The sequence below is a fragment of the Prionailurus bengalensis genome, chromosome B2, assembly GCF_016509475.1.
Source record: "Prionailurus bengalensis isolate Pbe53 chromosome B2, Fcat_Pben_1.1_paternal_pri, whole genome shotgun sequence".
In the NCBI taxonomy this organism is placed as follows: domain Eukaryota; kingdom Metazoa; phylum Chordata; class Mammalia; order Carnivora; family Felidae; genus Prionailurus; species Prionailurus bengalensis.
This window is the reverse complement of record NC_057349.1, coordinates 109,272,173-109,298,526: the sequence shown is the minus strand read 5'-3', so window position 1 is coordinate 109,298,526 and position 26,354 is coordinate 109,272,173. Positions and strand designations below refer to the sequence as shown.

Here is a 26,354-nt window from a genome sequence, read left to right as displayed (position 1 = left end):
CATGCCTTTTCGGGTGCCTGGGTGGCTCACTTGGTTAAGAGCCCAACTCTTGATTTCAGCTCAGGTCATGATCTCGTGGTTTGTGAGTTCAAGTCCTGATTCAGCCATAGAGCTGACAGTAAAGAGCCTGCTTGGGATTCTGTCTCTCTCTCACTCTGCTCCACTGCCATTCCCGAACATGCTCGCTGTCTCTCTCTCTCTCTTTCTCTTTCTCTGTCTCAAAATAAATAAACTTTAAAAAACAAAACCAAAAACAACCCCTCCCCCCCCCCCCAAAGAAATGGCTTTTTGACTAAAAAGGTCGTGAGGCTCAACGTTGGCCAGGTGAATGGAAACCTTAAATGGAAGCCAAATGGATACCAAAGACATTAAGGAGGCACTCTGGGTTCTTGAGAAGGGGGCAGCATGACAAAATGTCTAACTCTCAAAGTGCAATTTAATATAGAGTAGTAACTGGGATGATATAAAGGCATTAGGGAGGCACTCTGGGTTCTTGAGTAGTGGGTAGCATGACAAAATGCCTAACTCTTACTCAAAGTGCAATTTAATACAGAGCAGTCACTGAGATGAAAGATGGTTTAGGGTTTCCTTCTCATGTGTAAGCTCAGCTACTTGGATATTCCACATTTTAGTATTTCAGTCCTTGGCATATGATTGACAATTTGAAGGTCTGGTTTTTTTCTTTACCCCTAGCATGAAATGTGACACAACAGAAGACTTTAGGGCTATGAAGGGCAGCACAGACAAATAGTTTTCTGGTTTTCCTTTAAAAAAAATTTTTTTTAAGTTTTATTTATTTAAGTAATCTCTACACCAATGTGGGGCCCATCCCCAAGATTAAGAGTTGGATGCTCTTCTGACTGGGCCAGCCAGGTACCCCTTCTAGTTTCTCCGTAATTCATACTTGTTGTAGCTCTGTTCTTTAGCTTTTAATTCTTAGGGTAACTAGTGTATTAGGTAATATTAAAAATTGCCTTCTGAAGCTAGATGGCAATGATTTTTTTTATTGTAATAAAAATTTTATGGAATTTTTATACATAGTAAAATCTTTTAAATTTGGATCCCACAAATTTATTTTTGGTAACGCTTTGGACATATGACATTTGCTTTGTTAATTCTTGTCTCTGGGCTTGGTTGTATGTGATGTGTCTAGGAGCTGTTGGCAATCTGGTTTCTCTCCATGCTGGGCCTTACTTCCTATTGCAGTTTGAAGGCAGATATGGAAGCTTAGAATGTGGCTCATCTTTACAGTATTACAAAAACTGTATTACGTACTTGAGCTTATGTTACCTATTGTATTTTAAAGCATTAAATACGATTTTTTTTTTTTTTTCTGAAATTTATTGACAAATTGGTTTCCATACAACACCCAGTGCTCATCCTAAAAGGTGCCCTCCTCAATACCCATCACCCACCCTCTCCTCCCTCCCTCCCCCCATCAACCCTCAGTTTGTTCTCAGTTTTTAACAGTCTCTTATGCTTTGGCTCTCTCCCATTCTAACCTCTTTTTTTTTTTTCCTTCCCCTCCCCCATGGGTTCCTGTTAAGTTTCTCAGGATCCACATAAGAGTGAGACCATATGGTATCTGTCTTTCTCTGTATGGCTTATTTCACTTAGCATCACACTCTCCAGTTCCATCCACGTGGCTACAAAAGGCCATATTTCATTTTTTCTCATTGCCATGTAATATTCCATTGTGTATATAAACCACAATTTCTTTATCCATTCATCAGTTGATGGACATTTAGGCTCTTTCCATAATTTGGCTATTGTTGAGAGTGCTGCTATGAACATTGGGGTACAAGTGGCCCTATGCATCAGTGCTCCTGTATCCCTTGGATAAATTCCTAGCAGTGCTATTGCTGGGTCATAGGGTAGGTCTATTTTTAATTTTCTGAGGAACCTCCACACTGCTTTCCAGAGCGGCTGCACCAATTTGCATTCCCACCAACAGTGCAAGAGGGTTCCCGTTTCTCCACATCCTCTCCAGCATCTATAGTCTCCTGATTTGTTCATTTTGGCCACTCTGACTGGCGTGAGGTGATACCTGAGTGTGGTTTTGATTTGTATTTCCCTGATAAGGAGCGACGCTGAACATCTTTTCATGTGCCTGTTGGCCATCCGGATGTCTTCTTTAGAGAAGTGTCTATTCATGTTTTCTGCCCATTTCTTCACTGGGTTATTTGTTTTTCGGGTGTGGAGTTTGGTGAGCTCTTTATAGATTTTGGATACTAGCCCTTTGTCCGATATGTCATTTGCGAATATCTTTTCCCATTCCGTTGGTTGCCTTTTAGTTTTGTTGGTTGTTTCCTTTGCTGTGCAGAAGCTTTTGATCTTCATAAGGTCCCAGTAATTCACTTTTGCTTTTAATTCCCTTGCCTTTGGGGATGTGTCGAGTAAGAGATTGCTACGGCTGAGGTCAGAGAGGTCTTTTCCTGCTTTCTCCTCTAAGGTTTTGATGGTTTCCTGTCTCACATTCAGGTCCTTTATCCATTTTGAGTTTATTTTTGTGAATGGTGTGAGAAAGTGGTCTAGTTTCAACCTTCTGCATGTTGCTGTCCAGTTCTCCCAGCACCATTTGTTAAAGAGGCTGTCTTTTTTCCATTGGATGTTCTTTCCTGCTTTGTCAAAGATGAGTTGGCCATACGTTTGTGGGTCTAGTTCTGGGGTTTCTATTCTATTCCATTGGTCTATGTGTCTGTTTTGGTGCCAATACCATGCTGTCTTGATGATGACAGCTTTGTAGTAGAGGCTAAAGTCTGGGATTGTGATGCCTCCTGCTTTGGTCTTCTTCTTCAAAATTCCTTTGGCTATTCGGGGCCTTTTGTGGTTCCATATGAATTTTAGGATTGCTTGTTCTAGTTTCGAGAAGAATGCTGGTGCAATTTTGATTGGGATTGCATTGAATGTGTAGATAGCTTTGGGTAGTATTGACATTTTGACAATATTTATTTTTCCAATCCATGAGCAGGGAATGTCTTTCCATTTCTTTAAATCTTCTTCAATTTCCTTCAGAAGCTTTCTATAGTTTTCAGCATACAGATCCTTTACATCTTTGGTTAGATTTATTCCTAGGTATTTTATGCTTCTTGGTGCAATTGTGAATGGGATCAGTTTCTTTATTTGTCTTTCTGTTGCTTCATTGTTAGTGTATAAGAATGCAACTGATTTCTGTACATTGATTTTGTATCCTGCAACTTTGCTGAATTCCTGTATCAGTTCTAGCAGACTTTTGGTGGAGTCTATCGGATTTTCCATGTATAATATCATGTCATCTGCAAAAAGCGAAAGCTTGACTTCATCTTTGCCAATTTTGATGCCTTTGATTTCCTTTTGTTGTCTGATTGCTGATGCTAGAACTTCCAGCACTATGTTAAACAGCAGCGGTGAGAGTGGGCATCCTTGTCGTGTTCCTGATCTCAGGGAAAAAGCTTTCAGTTTTTCCCCGTTGAGGATGATGTTAGCTGTGGGCTTTTCATAAATGGCTTTTATGATCTTTAAGTATGTTCCTTCTATCCCGACTTTCTCAAGGGTTTTTATTAAGAAAGGGTGCTGGATTTTGTCGAAGGCCTTTTCTGCATCGATTGACAGGATCATATGGTTCTTCTCTCTTTTTTTGTTAATGTGATGTATCACGTTGATTGATTTGCGAATGTTGAACCAGCCCTGCATCCCAGGAATGAATCCCACTTGATCATGGTGAATAATTCTTTTTATATGCCGTTGAATTCGATTTGCTAGTATCTTATTGAGAATTTTTGCATCCATATTCATCAGGGATATTGGCCTGTAGTTCTCTTTTTTTACTGGGTCTCTGTCTGGTTTAGGAATCAAAGTAATACTGGCTTCATAGAATGAGTCTGGAAGTTTTCCTTCCCTTTCTATTTCTTGGAATAGCTTGAGAAGGATAGGTATTATCTCTGCTTTAAACGTCTGGTAGAACTCCCCTGGGAAGCCATCTGGTCCTGGACTCTTATTTGTTGGGAGATTTTTGATAACCGATTCAATTTCTTCGCTGGTTATGGGTCTGTTCAAGCTTTCTATTTCCTCCTGATTGAGTTTTGGAAGTGTGTGGGTGTTCAGGAATTCGTCCATTTCTTCCAGGTTGTCCAATTTGTTGGCATATAAGTTTTCATAGTATTCCCTGATAATTGTTTGTATCTCTGAGGGATTGGTTGTAATAATTCCATTTTCATTCATGATTTTATCTATTTGGGTCATCTCCCTTTTCTTTTTGAGAAGCCTGGCTAGAGGTTTGTCAATTTTGTTTATTTTTTCAAAAAACCAACTCTTGGTTTCGTTGATCTGCTCTACAGTTTTTTTAGTTTCTATATTGTTTATTTCTGCTCTGATCTTTATTATTTCTCTTCTTCTGCTGGGCTTAGGCTGCCTTTGCTGTTCTGCTTCTAGTTCCTTTAGGTGTGCTGTTAGATTTTGTATTTGGGATTTTTCTTGTTTCTTGAGATAGGCCTGGATTGCAATGTATTTTCCTCTCAGGACTGCCTTTGCTGCGTCCCAAAGCGTTTGGATTGTTGTATTTTCATTTTCGTTTGTTTCCATATATTTTTTAATTTCTTCTCTAATTGCCTGGTTGACCCACTCATTCGTTAGTAGGGTGTTCTTTAACCTCCATGCTTTTGGAGGTTTTCCAGACTTTTTCCTGTGGTTGATTTCAAGCTTCATGGCATTGTGGTCTGAAAGTAAGCATGGTATAATTTCAATTCTTGTAAACTTATGAAGGGCTGTTTTGTGACCCAGTATATGATCTATCTTGGAGAATGTTCCATGTGCACTCGAGAAGAAAGTATATTCTGTTGCTTTGGGATGCAGAGTTCTAAATATATCTGTCAAGTCCATCTCATCCAATGTCTCATTCAGGGCCCTTGTTTCTTTATTGACCGTGTGTCTAGATGATCTATCCATTTCTGTAAGTGGTGTATTAAAGTCCCCTGCAATTACCACATTCTTATCAATAAGGTTGCTTATGTTTATGAGTAATTGTTTTATATATTTGGGGGCTCCGGTATTCGGTGCATAGACATTGATAATTGTTAGCTCTTCCTGATGGATAGACCCTGTAACTATTATATAATGTCCTTCTTCATCTCTTGTTACAGCCTTTAATTTAAAGTCTAGTTTGTCTGATATAAGTATGGCTACTCCAGCTTTCTTTTGGCTTCCAGTCGCATGATAAATAGTTCTCCATCCCCTCACTCTCAATCTAAAGGTGTCCTCAGGTCTAAAATGAGTCTCTTGTAGACAGCAAATAGATGGGTCTTGTTTTTTTATCCATTCTGATACCCTATGTCTTTTGGTTGGCGCATTTAATCCATTTACATTCAGTGTTATTATAGAAAGATACGGGTTTAGAGTCATTGTGATGTCTGTATGTTTTATGCTTATAGTGATGTCTCTGGGACTTTGTCTCACAGGGTCCCCCTTAGGATCTCTTGTAGGGCTGGTTTAGTGGTGACAAATTCCTTCAGTTTTTGTTTGTTTGGGAAGACCTTTATCTCTCCTTCTATTCTAAATGACAGACTTGCTGGATAAAGGATTCTTGGCTGCATATTTTTTCTGTCTAGCACCCTGAAAATCTCTTGCCAATTCTTTCTGGCCTGCCAAGTTTCAAAAGAGAGATCAGTCACGAGTCTTATAGGTCTCCCTTTATATGTGAGGGCACGTTTACCCCTTGCTGCTTTCAGAATTTTCTCTTTATCCTTGTATTTTGCCAGTTTCACTATGATATGTCGTGCAGAAGATCGATTCAAGTTACGTCTGAAGGGAGTTCTCTGTGCCTCTTGGATTTCAATGCCTTTTTCCTTCCCCAGTTCAGGGAAGTTCTCAGCTATGATTTCTTCAAGTACCCCTTCAGCACCTTTCCCTCTCTCTTCCTCCTCTGGGATACCAATTATGCGTATATTATTTCTTTTTAGTGTATCACTTAATTCTCTAATTTTCCCCTCATACTCCTGGATTTTTTTATCTCTCTTTTTCTCAGCTTCCTCTTTTTCCATAACTTTATCTTCTAGTTCACCTATTCTCTCCTCTGCCTCTTCAAGCCGAGCTGTGGTGGTTTCCATTTTGTTATGCATTTCGTTTAAAGCGTTTTTCAGCTCCTCGTGACTGTTCCTTAGTCCCTTGATCTCTGTAGCAAGAGATTCTCTGCTGTCCTGTATACTGTTTTCAAGCCCAGCGATTAATTTTATGACTATTATTCTAAATTCACTTTCTGTTATATTATTTAAATCCTTTTTGATCAGCTCATTAGCTGTTGTTATTTCCTGGAGATTCTTCTGAGGGGAGTTCTTCCGCTTGGTCATTTTGGATAGTCCCTGGCGTGGTGAGGACCTGCAGGGCACTTCCCCTGTGCTGTGGTGTATACCTGGAGTTGGTGGGCGGGGCCGCAGTCAGACCTGATGTCTGCCCCCAGCCCACCGCTGGGGCCACAGTCAGACTGGTGTGTGCCTTCTCTTCCCCTCTCCTAGGGGTGGGATTCACTGTGGGGTGGTGTGGCTCGTCTGGGCTACTTGCACCCTGCCAGGCTTGTGATGCTGGGGATCTGGCGTATTAGCTGGGGTGGGTAGGCAAGGTGCTCGGGGGCAGGAGGGGCAGGCTTAGATCGCTTCTCCTTAGGTGATCCACTTCAGGAGGGGCCCTGTGGCAGCGGGAGGGAGTCAGATCCGCTGCCGGAGGTTTGGCTCCGCAGAAGCGCAGAGTTGGGTGTTTGCGCGGAGCGAGCAAGTTCCCTGGCAGGAACCGGTTCCCTTTGGGATTTCGGCTGGGGGATGGGCGGGGGAAATGGCGCTGGCGAGCGCCTTTGTTCCCCACCAAACTGAGCTCTGTTGTCAGGGGGCTCAGCAGCTCTCCCTCCCTTTGTCCTCCAGCCTTCCCGCTTTCCGAGCAGAGCTGTTAATTTCTGACCTCCCAGACGCTAAGTCGCGCTTGCTGTCGGATCACAGTCTGCCCGGCCCCTCCGCTTTTGCAAGCCCGACTCGGGGGCTCTGCTTGGCCGGCGAGCCGCCCCTCCGCCCCGGCTCCCTCCCGCCAGTCCGTGGAGCGCGCACCGCCTCTCCACCCTTCCTACCCTCTTCCGTGGGCCTCTCGTCTGCGTTTGGCTCCGGCGACTCTGTTCTGCTAATCCTCTGGCGGTTTTCTGGGTTATTTAGGCAGGTGTAGATGGAATCTAAGTGATCAGCAGGACGTGCGGTGAGCCCAGCGTCCTCCTAAGCCGCCATCTTGCCCTCTACCAAATACGATTTATTTTTAAATAGTTAAACTCTTTATGACATTGGACAGGACCTCTTTCTCTTTGTGACAACTGATTATATTATCTGAACAAATCTGTTATTGAACAAAGCAACAGTGTATGCCTATCAATAAATTAATAAAGTTCAAAGCACTAAGATTCAGATCAAGGTTTCCTAATTCTTGATTTGCAGAAAAAACAAACACTAGAGTCATCTTCATTTTTGAATAATATAATTTCTAATAATCTATTTCTGTTAGTGCTATAAAACTTATTCTAAAAGGAGTATTAAAATATTTTATTAGAGAATGAAAGAATTTTCATATTAAAAGCAAAGTTTTATATGGGACTATTAGGAAATTATTTTTTTATCTCTGGGTAAGTCATTTAATTTTCTTGTGTTTTAGTTCATCCATGTGTAAAAATTAAAACAATAATTATTACCTCATAAAGATGTTAAATATCTTAATGAATGTTTGTCTTCTGCTTTGTGAACCATAGATGAAAGATTTTCAGTTGTGCAGAGTATTATTTTCTTTCTTTCTTTCTTTCTTTCTTTCTTTCTTTCTTTCTTTCTTTCTTTCTTTGTTTCTTTCCTCCTTTCTTTTTTTCCTTCCTTCCTTCCTTCCTTCCTTCCTTCCTTCCTTCCTTCTTCTCTTTTCTTTTCTTTCTTGTGTATGTGTGTGTGTGTGAGAGATTCTTCAGAAATTACCTAGGACTAATGATTAGTCAACATTACTTTTATTGACAGCATTTTTACTGTAGTAATTACAGATTATTTTCTTAAACATTTTGATATTTATTTATTTTTATTTGAGAGAGAGCACAAACGGGAGGGGGTGGGGGAGAAAGAATATTAGGCAGGCTCCATGCTTAGTGCAGAGCCCTACGCAGGGCTCAGTCCTACGACCCTGGGATCATGATCTGAGCTGAAAACCAAGAGTCAGACAGTCAACCAACTGAGCCACCCAGGTTCCTCGATATTTATTTTTTAAATAGAGTTTTACAGAATAAAGAATTCATTTTTAGGGTCTATCATCGGTTCCTCATATATGTAAGAACTACTCACCATGTAAAATTTGCAGGGTTAATTGATGTGGTTTTTATTCATTACCTCTTAGAACTTTTTCTTATTTTGACTTCTTGGAGTATTGAATGAGGCTTCTTAATAGTGTTCATAGTCCATCCTGTGTTTGTTTTTCTTTGGCTTTTTCAAAACGGCAGTGGCTACTATTTAAGTATATAGTTCATTTGATATTTAGGGTCTGGCTCCCTAGCTTTTTTGTTTGTTTTTGATGTTTAAATTTTAAGAATTATTATTCTTGGGGTGCCTGGCTGGCTCAGTTGGTAGAGCATGTGATTCTAGTTCTTGGTTGTGAGTTCGAGCCCCATGTTGGTGGAGAGATTACTTAAAATTTTTAAAAAGAATAAAAAGAATTATTCTTATATTTTTCTCTGGACAGTTTGCTGATACTTCTTGCAGAAGAGTTCATGTTGGTATTTTCAAACAGGTCTGGAGGAAACATGTCTAAAATGAAACTGAAAGATTTTCTGTGGATTTTACTTACTTACCCTTAATCTTACCTTATACATCATTGAGATTTTACTTTTATATGTCTTCATTAAATTACCATATTGTAATTTTTAAGGGGACAGGACTTCTCTTGTTTACATGGCTATACCTAACTGCAAAGGAGTCTGGGGACTGTAGTTTAGACTTGTGTCCAGCTATAATCCACTTACTGTGGAAGAAGAGAGCAGCTTTTGATGGATAAGTCTTGATTGCTCCCAGGGCATTGTTAGGTTTCTGTATTTCTTGCTGCTGAGAATGTGTGGAGGAGAAAGCTGGAGCCTCTTCTCTGTTATCCTATAGCTACTTTGCCAATTAGTCTAATGAGTGTCTTAGGATTCTTTCTTGCTCTTTGTATCCTCTTACCTCAAAATTGGATCTTCTCTGGACTCTTTCTTACCTCTGTAACAGTTCTCTTCTGTACATGTTTTCTTCCTATATTGTTTCTAATTATTACCATCTAATTTAATATTTTTGTGTTTTCTCACAGTTTCTGGTGCTTTGAAAATCTATACATCTATAACTATGTATTATATTAAATTTGCTTCTAGTTATATATTACATAAATTATGTTGCTAAATCATTAAATGTATGAGAATATATTTTAAGTTATGTATAGAATTATGTATGTTTAATAATATGTAATTTGTATCATATAATTAGATCGTAAAACTCCTTTAAACTTTAAAATCTTAGTCTTCTATACAAATCCCCCAGCATGGTTTTATCCTTTAATATGAGAATAACTCACCTATTCTTCCTTTGATTTGTGGAGTTACAATGACCCATATACCAGAAATATAAAGAAAGAGGAAGTTTCTGTGCCTATTTTCCTCAAGTATTTTCATTATTAAATGATAAATGATAAACATATGTATCATACTTTGTATTTACAAAGAACTTTCAGATACATACTCTTATGTTTTGTTACAGCTAAGTGAAATAGGTCAGCTAGATTGTATTCTTTTTGTCACATTTTATAACTGAGGAAAATGAAATTTACCTGGGATGACAAATCTGGTATGTAAAGTCATCAGGATTGTAATCCAGGTTTGCTGATTCCAAATTTAGTATTGTATTCACTATGTTTACTTAAATATTTATGGCTTTTTTGTTTTAAATGTAGAAATTTCAATGGTCCAGGTCACATATTCCTCATTTGTAAAATAAAGGGTGAGATTAGATTTTTTTTTTTTTTATAGTTTCATCTAGCTCTAAAATTCTATTTCTAGGGTTTTGGGCATCTCAATCTAATATTAATGTGGATGCTTGAGAGTTTGCACTTAATAAGTAGAGAAATTTATTTATAAGTTCTTTCTGAGATTTTCAGACCCATGGAGCTAAAAGGGATTTAGAAGCCATCCATTTCAAACTCTTACCTATTTCAGGAATCCCTTTTTTAACATTACTGACAGTGGGTTTTTTAGTCTCTGTTTTGAAGGACCCACTGATAGCTTAACTCTTATTTAGGTCTCAATGGTGGCTATAGGTGCCTATAGATATAAAGTATAGGCAGGGAAAAGGGAAGGAAAGAAAATAGAGGAAGGGAGGAAAATAGAGAAAGAGGTAGAAATAAAACAAGGAATAAAAGTGACATGTAGGGGCGCCTGGGTGGTGCAGTCGGTTAAGCGTCCGACTTCAGCCAGGTCACGATCTCGCGGTCCGTGAGTTCGAGCCCCGTGTCAGGCTCTGGGCTGATGGCTCGGAGCCTGGAGCCTGTTTCCGATTCTGTGTCTCCCTCTCTCTCTGCCCCTCCCCCGTTCATGCTCTGTCTCTCTCTGTCCCAAAAATAAATAAAAACGTTGAAAAAAATTTAAAAAAAAAAAAAAGTGACATGTAAAATAGACTGTTTTGATAATATGATAATAACAGTTGACTGTTGCTAATTACTGGTATCCGTACCATTGGAACATCTTGCCTTAGATTCTGTTAATTTTACTACCTTGGTCCATGTAATCAGATGAAGAAACCTGGGGAATAACACATGTTTTATATTTCCTATTAATTTTTATTTCTGTTGTATGAATTGTTGTGCCATTTGTTCCTTAAGAAAAACTGACTTGCATTTTTTTTTCTTTAAAATTGTGCTTTTAAAGGGACTTTACAGAAAAAATAATAAGATAGTTTAATTGAGCTGAGCGCTTTAATTTGTGCTAATAGTCTTTTTCTTACCAAGACTGCTTTGAATTTAAAGATACAAAGAAATGATGCATTCCCTGAAGAACATCATGATGGTAGTGGTGGAATCTATGATTAACAAGTTTGAAGAAGATGAGGTACGGAGTCAAGAGAGTCAGAAAAAAATCCAGAAGGAGAAGAGCAACAGTTACTGCACAGACAATTGCTCTGATAGTGATTCATCTTTCAATCAGGTATGTTGTTTTGTTTTGCATTTATGTCTTGAAATGATTATTTATTTATTTATTTATTTATTTATTTATTTAATGTTTATTTTTGAGAGAGACAGAGACAGAATGCGAGTGGGTTAGGGACAGAGAGAGGGAGACACAGAATCCGAAGTGGGCTCCAGGCTCTGAGCTATCAGCACAGAGCCCGATGCGGGGCTCCAACTCATGAGCTGTGAGATCATGACCTGAGCTGAAGTCGGATGCTCAACCGACTGAGCCACCCAGGTGCCCCTTGAAATGATATTTAATAATCAGTAGCTTCAATACATTTTTTGTTAGCTAGATTTTTTTCTGCTTTCCAGTTTTAAGATTTATCTAATCTTAAATAATCTTAAAAATCTTAAAAATCTTAAAAATATATTTATCTAACCTTAAAGATTTAGTACATGAAATAACATCTTCTAGAATTATATGTTCAGTGATTGATTACATTATATCTAAGACAAATCTTAATGAGGTATGGAAATAAACTAATTGATTTTGGATTAAAAAAATAACACTTGAAAGATCTGCTTAAGGTTTAAACAAAACATCTTATTCCCAATTGATTTTTATTAATCAAAGTTTAACTACATTATAGATAAGATACAGAGATAAAACATTTCCCTTATCTTCTGAGATGAAAGTTGCTCTAATTTGTTAGTTTTAAAACATGAGCTTATTTTTGGCATCAAGAGATTTGAGGTTTTACATTTTCTCTTTCCAGGTTATTGGAATCCTTGTCACTTGGCTAGAGCAAAGCTAGCAGAAAGGCCACTGGTTAGACTAGACCTAATAGAAGACAAAGGAAACTAGTTAGAATAAAGCCTTATGAACTTATAAAACCATGAACTTCCCCACAAAAACTTTCAGGCCAGATAGAGTCGGTCTGACCTTTCTCTGAATCCTACCTGATATTTCTAATGAAACATTTTCACCTAATTAGTGCTAATGTTGGGATATAGCTATAACAGATCCTAATAACTATATGCCAAAAAGGGATTTGGGGAGTAGGGGTGAAATGTGAAAAAGTATGTATATTGGTCACAGTTGAGACTGCACTTATGAAGGAAAAATGTTTGGAAGTAGTTAAGGCAGAACTTAAAAGTTGCTCTGCTAAGGAGAGATTGTGCTAAGTTTTGAATTTTACAAGTCAAGTTTGTTTTCTTTACTTTTAAAGATTTTTAATTAATTAGTTTTTTAAGTTTATTTACTTATTTTTGAGACAGAGAGAGCACAAGTTGGGGAGAGGCAGAGAGAGAGGGGGACACAGAATTCGAAGCAGGCCCCAGGCTCTGACCTATCAGCGCACCACAGCCTGATGCACAAGGCTCAAACCCACGAACTGTGAGATCATGACCTGAGCCAATGTCGGACGTTTAATGGACTGAGCCACCCAGGTGCCCCTCGAGTTTGTTTTCTTGATATGATGGAGGAAATGGCAAAGATTATGAATTTTCTTCACATTGTAGCCCTTAATATTTCCTTGTTGACGGACTCTTTGGAAGAAACTGGGTTATAGGGATTTTAGTTTTGTTTTATTTCAGTAGGTTTATGGAACTGCTTCTTCAGATCAAGGACTTTCTGGAATTAAAAAGCATAGGGAAACCCAACTTTAGGACTCTGGGGGCTCACAGGATCATACTTTCTTACTGATTTGATGAACCATCTGTTTACATTGGAATTGAACAATGAAAGAAAAATAAAATGGAATATCTTTAATTTGTTCTAAGAAGTCCAGGTGTTCAGACTAAATTATTTCCAGTCCTAGAATCGTAGGTTTTTGAAGCAATTCAAAGCTTTGGTAGAAATGGGGTCATACTTTCTAAAGATGTTCTTGTTTTTTATTTTGTTCAGGTTTTATTCTGGGGAACAAATCAGACTTTAAGTTTATATGGCTTCTTTTGGGATGTCCACAGGGTATAACTGCATTTTCAAGTGTTTGCCCCATGAGTATGACTTTATTTCAGAAAGCTCTAATTGAGTTGAAAGTGAACTGTGTCCACCAACAAGGCATGGGATCCCTGGACTTTTGGAAAAAAGATATGAATGCCACAACTACCCTGACAGCTCTTTTAGTTTGGCAGAACTCTAGGAGATGTGTGGGTATGCTTTTGCTTAGTGAAAGGAGACTCTCTTACGTGTAAATTACTAAAGAGAGGCTGAATTAATATGTTCAGGGTTGAAAAGGTGTCCGAAGATATATCAGTCATTCATTCCAATAAATACTGATGTTGGTAATAATGCTTTCCAAATTGATAAATTATTTGCTCTGGACTTAGAAAAATCTGAATTGTTCTGTGAATAACATTGAGTAAACAATTCTGATGCTGCTGTTGGTTTTTTGTTTGTTTTTTCATTTGATAATTTCATTTTATTTTTTTTTTAACTTACATCCAAATTAGCATATAGTGCAACAATGATTTCAGGAGTAGATTCCTTAGTGCCCCTTACCCATTTAGCCCATCCCCCCTCCCACATCCCCTCCAGTAACCCTCACTTTGTTCTCCATATTTATAAGTCTCTTCTGTTTTGTCCCCCTCCCTGTTTTTATATTATTTTTGTTTCCCTTGCCTTATGGTCATCTGTTTTGTCTCTTAAAGTTTTCATGTGAATGAAGTCATATGATATTTGTCTTTCTCTGACTAATTTCACTTAGCATAATACCCTCCAGTTCCATCCACATAGTTGCAAATGTCAAGATTTCATTCTTTTTGATTGCTGAGTAATACTCCATTGTGTGTGTGTGTGTGTGTGTGTATATATATATATATATATACACACACCACATCTTTTTATCCATTCACCCATCGATGGACATTTGGGCTCTTTCCATACTTTGGCTATTGTTGATAGTGCTGCTATAAACATGGGGGTGCATGTGTCCCTTTGAAACAGCACACCTGTATCCCTCGGATAGATGCCTAGTAGTGCAATTGCTGGGTCGTAGGGTAGTTCTATTTTTAGTTTTTTGAGGAACCTCTGTACTATTTTCCAGAGTGGCTGCACAAGCTTGCATTCCCATGCTGTTTTGATACTAGTAGAAAATTTCTAGTTTGCGAACAGAGTAGGCTTTATTTCATTGTTATTATTTTTAAAATTGCAGCCTGGTTATATATGGATTTCTGACCTATTATTGAAAATCTTTGGGGGCGCCTGGGTGGCGCAGTCGGTTAAGCGTCCGACTTCAGCCAGGTCACGATCTTGCGGTCCGTGAGTTCGAGCCCCGCGTCAGGCTCTGTGCTAACCGCTCAGAGCCTGGAGCCTGTTTCCGATTCTGTGTCTCCCTCTCTCTCTGCCCCTCCCCCGTTCATGCTCTGTCTCTCTCTGTCCCAAAAATAAATAAAAACGTTGAAAAAAAAAATAAAAAAAAAAAAATAAAAAAAAAGAAAATCTTTGGACATGGTTGGCCTTGGACACTATTAATGTGTGTTTGAGAATGTTAAAAAATAGAGAGATTGGTTTTTATTATAATTTTGAATAGAGCACTGAAAAGATTTGGTATTGTGATTAAACCTTGAAAAAAGTAAGGTAATGAAAACCTTGAAAGAAGCAAGGTAATGTTGGGAAGATAGAAATAATAATACTAGCTGTCTGTTATTGAGATTTCTGCCATATATTGGTCCCTGTACTTGACTTTGTCTTTACTATAGGTATTACTAGTCAACTTTACAGGAAAAAAAGGCAAGGTTATAGGTAAGTAATTTGCCCAAACTCATATTGCTAGTTAGGAGTGAACTGTGAATTTAAGCCTGGTTTCTTACCCTCTAAAGTCTTTGTTCCATGCTTATACTACCTGGAGACTGCTTGAGTTCAAATCTTGGTTCCACCACTTACTAGCTGTGTGACCCTGGACAAATGTCTTAACTTCCCTGTGCCATAGTGTTTCTCATTTGTACAATGGGAACGATAATACCACTTAACCTCATATGGTTGTTGAGACTGTTAACAGAGTTAATGTGTATCAAGTCCTTAGAACTGTTGCTGCTGCTCTATATATGTTAGCTTTCATGTCTTAAAGGATGTGCTGAAGTGGATGCCATTCAGAGACGTACTAAAATAGACAGTGTCTCAGCTGTGGTCCTGTATGGTTTCTAATTGAGCTTTTCTGGGTCATTTTCTACAGCTGGGAAGGAAGAGATTACCTCTAATATACATTAAGCTTTTAAAAGTCATGTCCTTTTCTATTGCAGTTGTTTTGTTTTCTTCTTTCTTAACCATATTCAGTGTGGTACAGCACAGGCATTTTGCTGTTTTATAGTGTGCAAACTATTTAATTATGTTCCAAAGGAACCCCAAGGTGTACACTGTGTGGAGGAGGTGAGTTTAGGATAGGATTAACCTGTTGCCCTTGCATAATGTGAACCTATTTAAGGCATTTACTGTTTATTTGCTTTCAAGACAGGCTATGTTTGAAACCCATCCTTGGTATCTATGGTAGGCAGTTTAAAGGACCCCTTGAAGATATCCATGTCTGAATCCCCCAAACCTGGGAATATATTAGCTTACATGGCCCAAGGGTCTTTGTTAATGTGATTAAATTAAGGATCTTCAGCTGGGAAGACTATCCTCATCAAGGAGAGTCAAATATAATCAATCACAGCCATCTGTATAGGAGAGCCTCAGGAGGGTCAGAGTCAGGGAAGGTACTGTGTGGGTTGAAATAGACGCTGGAGTGAGGCGGTTGTTGGCTTTGAGGATAGAAGGAAGCCTATGAGCTAAGGAAAACTGCAGGCAATCTTTAGAGGCTGGAAAAGGTAAGGAAATGAATTCTGCCCCAGAGCCTCCAGAAGCAACACAACCCTGCTGATGTGTTTTAGATTTGTGACCTCCAGAACTGTAAGATAATAAATGCATTGTTCTTTTGAGTCCCTAAGATTATGGTAATTTTTAAAGCGGCAATAGGAAACTACTGTATTAGGGCCTCTATCCCTGCTAGTTCACCTGTCTTCACCTCTCACACAAAGGCCAGGGCTGGTCTTTCCTGTTTTTTAATTCATAGAAAAGGAGATACTATTCCTTCAACTTTGTGCTTGAACCACCTCCTGGGAACAGTCTGAACTCCGTCTTGTGCTAGGCTTTGAATTTTTCCAGTAAGATTTTTTGTGTAGCTTTTTCCCTTTACTGGGTGGATGGTCTCTCTTCTGTCTTTGAGAGTATTTGCTTTCAAGGACCCTAATGTATGTTTTATCCGGACTTCTCAAACCTTAGGGTATTTTGAGTTCAACCCATTTTCTGGCCTCTCCTAAAGTCTTCAAAGCTTTTACAGTGCTCTTTTTGGTGAGGAATTCTGCTTTTGAGGATTTCATGCTATGGAGTCTTGTAAGACTCCTCTTTTTCAGCAACATCAGCCAGAGAACAGGAGGAAATACACAGCCCAAACTGCACTTCACAAGTTCTTCCATCTCTAGTTACCCTCAATTCATAAGATTTTGATTATTCTTGTTTTATAAGCAGAAAAAGATAGGAGCCTAAAGTCTTAGAAGCAGAAATGAAAGGGAAAGGTAGCTGAAACTAGAGAACAGGAAGATGGTAGCATTGATAATGCAGCTGCTTCATTTCAGGCTGGAGGCAGGTGGATTGCTGGGGAGGTTTGGGTAGGTGCAGGTGTGAACTTGCTTGCTTGCCTAATAGTTATCTCTTGAGACAGTCTGACACCAGAAAAACTAATTTCTTTGATTAGCAGTGCTAAGTATCTTCTTGATGAATATCTAAAGTTTCTTTATACTTTAAAATATTAATAGATTTTTGTTATTACCTCTCCATGGCAGCACTTTTAAAGTGAAAGCTGTTTTTGTTAAACCATAAGACATAGGAAATTAAGGTACATTTTTCATTTGAAAATGTTTAAAAAAAATTTTTTTTTACGTTTATTTATTTTTGAGACAGAGACAGAGCATGAACGGGGGAGGGGCAGAGAGAGAGGGAGACACAGAATCGGAAACAGGCTCCAGGCTCTGAGCCAGCAGCCCAGAGCCCGACGCGGGGCTCGAACTCACGGACTGCAAGATCGTGACCTGAGCTGAAGTTGGACGCTTAACCGACTGCGCCACCCAGGCGCCCCTTGAAAATGTTTTTAAAGCATTGCTTTTGTTTTGAATTAGTAACTTTGTTCCGTATTTAAGGCATAATGAAAGGCAGGCGCATAATTTAAAAAGTTTTAGAAGCACTAAAATTTGAAAAAGCTATTCTGTAGGAAACTAAGTCATTCTGAATCTTGGAGACAAACCAGTCTGAAATAAAGTTTTGCTCTGCCATTGATGAATTGTGAACCTTGGTTTCTTCTCTCGGTGCCTCGGTTTTCTTATCTGTCACAGTGGAGATAGTAATAGAACCTACCTTATAGGTTGCTTTATGGACTTAATGTATGTAAAGCATTTTCAACACAACCTGGCATAAGAACTAAATGTTTGCTGTTGTCCTATTTATCATCATTGGGTGATTTTTAAAATTAAATATAGAGAAATTGTGCATTTAGACATATTAAAGCCTGAAATATCATTAGGTTTGATAGTTATATATTTCTTATTTCCAATAGTTATATTGTTCAGACCACAGTAATGTTGTCTGTCTTTGCTTGTATTTTAATGGTTTATACAGTTTACAAGCCAAACATTTGGAGACTTCTAGGGTACATTAATTTTGAGGGTAGTTTGATTTTATTTAAGTGTAGTCATTGAATAATGTGAATATTCTTTAGTATATGTTGTAATTAATTATGATAACTGTTACCAAAAAAATTACAGAATGATTAATTTTTGCAATCTTTAGTAAATTTCAATTGAAAGAAATCTATCCCAATCTTATTTTAGCATATAAATACCTTTAATTAGGATCTATATGATTATACAGAGGACCAAGTCTTAGATTATCAATCTTATTTCTTGCTCTTTCTCCTTAGAATGTGCTAGAAATGATTTGTGTAGCTTATGCTTTAACATATGTAAATATGTTGGGGAAGAAACTTCCTATAGGAAGTACCTATATTGATATTGCCAACAGATATGTTGCTCTACAAATCAAGTGGGCCGATACTAGTCACCCCAGGAATTTTCAATCTAAGAAATATCTGGAACAGCTGAAAAATCTTAACAAATTGGTATTAAATGGGACACACTATCTAATTTGCTCTAGTTAACAAAGTTATTAGTTGGTTGCTATCACAATTGATGTTCATTCACTGATGCACAATAACACGCAGCTACCTTAAAAAAACAAGGGTAACCGTTAAGGCAAATATTAGGCTCATTCTGATGTCCGGTGTAAAAAAAGTTTTCATTGCTTAAATAACATTTTTAAAGAGTAGTATATACTATGTTTTTTTTTCTTTTTTTCCAAAAATTTTTAAATGTTTATTTTTGAGAGAGACAGAGACAGAGTGCAAGCAGGGAAGGACAGAGAGAGAGAGGGAGACACAGATCTGGAGCAGGTTCCAGGCTCTGAGCTGTCAGCACAGAGCCGGACTTGGGGCTTGAACCCACAAACTGCGAGATCATGACCTGAGCTGAAGTTGGATGCTTAACTGACTGAGCCACCTAGGTGCCCCAGTATGTACTATATTTAAGATAATTAACAGAATTCATAATTAAGTGATAAAGGGGTAGTAAATAGATTGATGAGGCAGCTCCAATCAAATAACTATTAAAGGCTATGCTTTTTTTTCTTTTTTAAAAAAGATTTTATTTTTTTGTTTTATTTCTTTTTAAATTTATTTATTTTGAGAAAGAAAGGGGATGGGGGAGAGAATGAGTGGGAGAGGGGCAGAGAGGGGAGAGAAATGATCCTAAGCAGGCTTCGAGCTGTTAGTACTGAGCCCGACTTAGGGCTCAAACTCATGAATCATGAGATCATGACCTGTGCTGAATCAAAGAGCCAGATGCTTAACCAGTTAAGCCACCCAGGTGCCCCAAGATTTTGTTATTTTTAAGCAATCTCTACACTCAATGCGGTGCTTGAACCCACAACCCCAAGATCGAGAGTTGCACACTCCACCCTTTGAGTCAGCCAGGTGCCCCAAGTCTGTGCTTTTTAAATTTGTATTATCACCTGGGAGAAAAGGCAAGTATGGTAGAATTGAGGGACTTCAGCCCAACAAATATGTATTGAGCATATACTTTGTGTAATATTTTGTAATAGGCACTGCAAAAGTGAAAAGATTAATTATATACACATTATGTCTTCAAGGAGCTTACTTGAGATGAAGAGGATATGTACACAAATAACAGAGTTGTAAGGTAGAAATAATGTGTCTTAGGAAATCTAAAGAAGAATCCTTGTAACTAAGAATCAGAGCAATAGAGGAAAGTATGTTAGACAAGGGAATGGACAAAAGCTCTCAATCAACAAAGAATGGCATATTGGGGAACCTGTAGTTTATGTGAAGAGTTTGAACAAAGAGTTTGTGAGGAGTAAATGGAAAGGGTAAGTTAAGGCCAAATTATGGAGCAAGGATTAGATGTTAATTATTGCTCCTAGCTATAAAATTCAAGTGCCTGGTACATAATAGATATCTGAAACATAGTAGATGCCAAATAAATATTTAAGGAATAAATGAATGTATTCAAAGTATAAACTGGATTGTTTTTTAAGTAAAAGGAAATCATTTTAAGTTTCTGAACAGAAAAATGTGTTCGGGAGATTTACTTGAGTTATGTGCAGAAGGGCATGAGTGGGTAAGAAAGCTGAAGAAGGCCTGAACTGAGGAGGCTTTGTAGGAATAAATAGTGACTGATGTGAGAATTACAGACATAGGATCATTAAACTTGGGCAGGAGGGTAGTGCAGAGTGGGTATAGAGTCAAAAGTCTAGCTATGATTTCAAGCCAAAGTGGCTACAAGACCATGGGGTGTCATAAACCACACCTGGGATTAGAAAGGAGGTTTCGGTGTGGAGAAGAATATGGAAGTTCACTTTTATTTATTTTTAAAGATTTTGGTTTTTTTTTATATGAAATTTATTGACAAATTGGTTTCCATACAACACCCAGTGCTCATCCCAAAAGGTGCCCTCCTCAATACCCATCACCCACCCTCTCCTCCCTCCCACCCTCCATCAACCCTCAGTTTGTTCTCAGTTTTTAACAGTCTCTTATGCTTTGGCTCTCTCGCACTCTAACCTCTTTTTTTTTTTTTTCCTTCCCCTCCCCCATGGGTTCCTGTTAAGTTTCTCAGGATCCACATAAGAGTGAGACCATATGGTATCTGTCTTTCTCTGTATGGCTTATTTCACTTAGCATCACACTCTCCAGTTCCATCCACGTGGCTACAAAAGGCCATATTTCATTTTTTCTCATTGCCACGTAGAATTCCATTGTGTATATAAACCACAATTTCTTTATCCATTCATCAGTTGATGGACATTTAGGCTCTGTCCATAATTTGGCTATTGTTGAGAGTGCTGCTATGAACATTGGGGTACAAGTGGCCCTATGCATCAGTACTCCTGTATCCCTTGGATAAATTCCTAGCAGTGCTATTGCTGGGTCATAGGGTAGGTCTATTTTTAATTTTCTGAGGAACCTCCACACTGCTTTCCAGAGCGGCTGCACCAATTTGCATTCCCACCAACAGTGCAAGAGGGTTCCCGTTTCTCCACATCCTCTCCAGCATCTATAGTCTCCTGATTTGTTCATTTTGGCCACTCTGACTGGCGTGAGGTGATACCTGAGTGTGGTTTTGATTTGTATTTCCCTGATAAGGAGCGACGCTGAACATCTTTTCATGTGCCTGTTGGCCATCTGGATGTCTTCTTGAGAGAAGTGTCTATTCATGTTTTCTGCCCATTTCTTCACTGGGTTATTTGTTTTTCGGGTGTGCAGTTTGGTGAGCTCTTTATAGATTTTGGATACTAGCCCTTTGTCCAATATGTCATTTGCGAATATCTTTTCCCATTCCGTTGGTTGCCTTTTAGTTGTGTTGGTTGTTTCCTTTGCTGTGCAGAAGCTTTTGATCTTCATAAGGTCCCAGTAATTCACTTTTGCTTTTAATTCCCTTGCCTTTGGGGATGTGTCGAGTAAGAGATTGCTACGGCTGAGGTCAGAGAGGTCTTTTCCTGCTTTCTCCTCTAAGGTTTTGATGGTTTCCTGTCTCACATTTAGGTCCTTTATCCATTTTGAGTTTATTTTTGTGAATGGTGTGAGAAAGTGGTCTAGTTTCAACCTTCTGCATGTTGCTGTCCAGTTCTCCCAGCACCATTTGTTAAAGAGGCTGTCTTTTTTCCATTGGATGTTCTTTCCTGCTTTGTCAAAGATGAGTTGGCCATACGTTTGTGGGTCTAGTTCTGGGGTTTCTATTCTATTCCATTGGTCTATGTGTCTGTTTTTGTGCCACATTTTTAAAGATTTTGAATTTCAAGTACCAGTAAGGTATCTCAGTGGTGTAACAAGTGTTGAAAATGCAGGATTCAAGAAAAGTTGGGGATAACACAGTATGAGTCATCTCTGTTTAATTCCTATGGAAGCCACCTAAAATAGGCGAGACCCTAGGAAACACAGTTTCAGAGGGCCAGGAGAAACCAAAAGGTGGGTCATACAAGAAGGTGCCAAACTACAATGCACTGGGCAGGAACTTGCGGGGGTGGGGGTGGGGTGAATTTCAAGGTGGAAGTGATGGTAACTAGCTGTAATGAAGGCTAGAGGGAATTTAAGGAGGGGGGTGAATTTCAAGGTGGAAGTGATGGTAATTAGCTGCAATGAAGGCTAGAGGGAAGTCTATCATGAGGGCTAAGAAAAGATCTTTTAATTTGGCTAACTCACCACAGAATAATATTGGGGGAAACAGGAGGTAATTTGAGGGATCATCATGTTGATTAGCCTTAATCATTTTGTTAAATAAAAGGCAAAACCATTTTCAGAGAGTAAGGGTTGCTTGTTTGGAGTATTGCACAGAAGATTAGAAAGAAAGGCTTTGTCATGGAGAGCATTTAAGTAAATGAATTTTGTTAAGGTCTATGTAATTACCCTTTTTGACTGCTACTTTGACATAATATTGGTTGCTTCCCCAAATATGAACTCACTGTAGTTGAGAATGTTCAAAAAATGTCTGGCTCCCCATTTATCAGGGTTGTTGTAGAGCATGCCTCTATATTGAAAAAGAGACTAGATTAGAATGGGAATCTATGGAAATCAATGAAATATATCTTTAGATTTTTTGGTCTTGAATAGGTAGTTGGCAGGTAGAGTCAGTTATTTTATATTTTTTCATAGAAAATTTCCTGAGAGGGGCGCCTGGGAGACTCCGTGGTTAAGCATCTGACTTCGGTCACGATCTCACAGTTTGTGGGTTTGAGCGCCACATCAGGTTCTGTGTGGACAGCTCAGAGCCTGGGGCCTGCTTTGGATTCTGTGTCTCCCACTCTCTCTGCCCCTTCCCTGCTTGTGCTCTGTCTCTCAAAAATAAATAAACATTAAAAATTTTCCAAAAAAAATTTCTTGAGAAACAGGAAATTTACTTCACAGTTAAAAATTTTATAACAATAAAGCAAAAGACTTTACAATTTTCCCATTTAATTCTTACAGTGATGCTGGGAGGTAGATGTGAAAAATGAGGATCCAGAGTCATATAACTCCAGAGTCATATAACTAGTTTGAGCTGGGATTTGAAACTTCATCTATCCAATTAAGATTCATGTCCTTGAAACTGTAGTTCTTTTTAGTAAGCTGGACAGCATTTTAGACATAGATAATGATCTGGTAAAAGTCATGATGGAAGTAGACAGAAGAAATAAAGTTTATAAGAGAGGCAAAAGGACTAGGTAAAGGGGGGGGAGTTTTTCTAGCAATAGAGTAGAATGAGTGTATATACACATATACTTTACATACATTTTATACACTTATATGCATGTGTATATATACTGCTGAAAGTACATATATGCATTATGTATCACAAATGCATATTAGTACTTACGCTTCTATATATATATACTATTTTAGATATTCTATGTTATCTTTTTTTCATTTCAAGACTGCTACATTCATATACTTATGTTTGTCATTGGTAATTATTCATAAATTTTAGTATTTTAATTGTAATACAAAAATTCAAAGTTAAAGATTTAATATATAGTGCTTTTAAAAAGTAGCATGTATCAGAGTTCTTCACAGTTGAACTATATACTTTTAGAAAGGAAGAAAACTCAGCAAAACCTGAGACTCTTTAAGAAATGAAGTATTGGTCTGTTATGTTTTTTTTTTTTTTTTATATAAAGTGGTTATGAACCCTGTATTGTTAGGGACCATGTAGCATTGTGGGAAGACTCACTTTGGAGTCATTTATGTATTAAACTAATGTATATTGAGGGCCTATGAGGCACTGATTCAGGTATTGGGGATGCTATAGTGAAAAAAGACCAAATTCTAAGTCATAATAGGGCAGACATGAAGAATTCTGGAGGAAGAGTGTTGCCCAGCAGGAGGAATGGCAATGGCAAAGGTTCTTAGGCTAAAGTGAGCATGGATGGCATCTTCCAGAAATGGAGAAAAAAGGCCAGTGAGACTGAAGCCTGACTGGCAGAGGGAAAAATTGTATGACCGTGTATTAAAGAATCAGGGGCCCAGATCATGTAAGTAAATTCCCTATATTCTGAATAATGTGAGAGGTCTTTAGTTGTGAGGTTGAAGTAAGGGAAATTAATGGATTTGATTTATAACTTTGAAAAGCTCCATCTGACTGTTGCTGGAGAATGGATGGTGGTGTGGTGTAGGATGGGATGAGTCAAAGCAAGGAGACTGGTTAGGATGAACTGAAGTGGTCTAGGCTAGAGTCGATGGTGCTTTGGTTTAAGGTTTTGGCAGGGAAGTGGTGTGGGGTAGTTGGAGTTAAGGTTTGTGAAACTTGGGGATTATCTTCTGGAACTTAATAATATTGGATATAGGAAGTGACAAAGTGAAGAGCCAAGATTGATTCCTATTTTTAACATAATTTTTTTTTTAATTGTATAGAAAGAGCCTGGGCATGAGTTGGGGAGAGGGGCAGAGGGAGACAGAGGGAAAGAGAGAGAATCTTAAGCAGGCTCCACACTAAGTGTAGAGCCCTATGTGGGGCATGATCCCACGGCTCTGGGATCATGACCTGAGCCAAAATCAAGAGTCGGATGCTCAACCCACTGAGCCACCCAGGTGCCCCGACTCCTAGTTTTGATCTAAGTACAAAATCTGGATGGGTGGTAACGTCATTTAGGAGGATGGAGAAGTTTCAGGAAGGAGCAGGTTTGGAATAAAATATTCTGTCTTGGACATGTTAAGTTTGAGATGCCTATTAGACATTCAAGTGGAAATGTTGAAAGGATAATTATATATAACTTTGGAGATGAAGTAACTGATAAAAATTTGAGTCATCATGATGTACTTAACTGGAAGAGAAAGAGTATAGATAGCAAAAATGTGGATGGGAATCTGAGTTCTGATAACTTTGTGACTTGGAAAAGTTATTCAACCTTGGTTTTCATATTTCTCCTGTTTCAGTCACTGTGAATTTATATCATATAGGGCTTGTTACATAAAAGATAATAAATGACAGCTATTATTTTAATGGCAGTTTTATTTTTAGATGATTATTTTAGGTATTAGTCATATTTAAACTGCCTTCATCAAGAAAAAGACCCTTTCCTTTTCCAACATAGCTTATGGTCTATTATAAACTTTTTTCTAGATGGAGACTTTTACCTCGGGAAGTTTTCACCAAAAAGGAGGCCTGGAGAAAGGCTTAAGAAAAGTATAGGAAAGCAAAGGAACCAAAATATTCAAGCAGCATTGTAGCTATGCCTAGGGTACTAGCAGTGCCTTCTTGTTTTATCTTACTGTTTCATTCATTTCACATTTCTGGGCACAAAACATCTTGGCTTTACATCTTTTGAATCTTATGTTCTACACATTGAAGTTGCTCAGCAAATAATAATTTTCAGATATGTGTAGTACACTGTTCTCCTGAGACATTCAGTTCCCATTTAAATGCCTTGGGAAACAAATTCCAAGTTTTCTGCCAAGTCAGAATGGATCACCCCCTTTTCTTGCTCAGAATGCATTTTGTGCTTGGAGTTATATTAAAAAATAATTTATAGCAGCACTTCTAAAAGTCTACTAAATGAATGCTTTGTCAATTGTGTTACAGAGTTACAAATTTTGTCAAGGAAAATTACAATTGATTTTAGACCAGTTGGAGCCTGGGCAACCTAAAGAGGTAAGTTTAAAGGGTAGCTATCAAGTTTAGTCAGTTATATAATATATATAATATATTCAGTCTCAGACTGTTTCTCTTGAGGATAGCCGTTTATTATCATGATGCTCCTAGACTGATAACCCTGCTAGAATTTCCAGTCTTGAAATAAGAAGTCACAGAGTAAGGGAGGCTCTCAGAATTTTCATGGTTTGTAGGAGGAAATTTTTACATCTAGTTTCAGTTTTGAAGGGATAAAGTTATAAGTGGTTGTCCCCCAAATTGTTATTTCACTGTTGCTTTGTGTGTAATATTTTAGTGATTTCTTTGAGGAAAAACTATCTTCATTTAATGTTCCTTCTACTTCTAGAAAATGTGTGCAACTTTCACACGTGTTCATTGATTAGAAAAAGGATTTTAATGTTTAGTTTTTGAGAGAGAGAGGGAGACTGAAAGTGGGGGAGGGGCAGGGAGAGGGAGAGACTGAATTGGAAGCAAGCTCTAGGCTCTGAGCTGTCAGCACAGAGCCCTACATGGGGCTCAAACCCACGGACCGTGAGATCATGACCTGAGCCGAAGTCGGACACTCAACCAACTGAGCCACCCAGGCGCCCTGGAAAAGGGATTTTAAAGAAGCGGTTCTATTGAGTTGTGCCTGTTTATATTTTAAGACTATATAAATTACTATTTATCAAGTATTATTTTGTTAAGTCAGTATGAAATAGAAAATAGTCAACTTTTCATATTAAACTAAATGAATAGTTAGGATTTACTCCCACTGATTTTTTTTTTTTTTAATCACATAATAATTTTTAGCATTTCACCTTCTGGTTTATTTTCTAGATTCCTAGTAAATGTTTCAAAAGATACTAGAAATGAGTCTCGACTTTTCTATAACATCTTATTGTCTTCAGTTTAAGTGGATTACTTGGAAATTTATACTTGTTCAGAAACATTTATTATGCTTCTGCTAGTAGTAAGTTCTTTAAAAAAATTTTTTT

General features: G+C 38.1%; 1 protein-coding gene across 2 annotated transcripts in view; it reads left to right on the top strand.

Annotated features, from left to right (window-relative positions):
* TBC1D32 (TBC1 domain family member 32) overlaps nt 1-26,354 on the top strand; it is a 213,040-nt gene that overhangs the window by 14,380 nt on the left and 172,306 nt on the right. For both annotated transcript variants that reach the window (XM_043592221.1, XM_043592222.1), the window contains exons 4-5: nt 11,011-11,188; nt 25,309-25,377. In XM_043592221.1, coding sequence (XP_043448156.1) covers nt 11,011-11,188; nt 25,309-25,377 — 247 coding nt within the window. The remainder of the gene's footprint in view (nt 1-11,010; nt 11,189-25,308; nt 25,378-26,354) is intronic.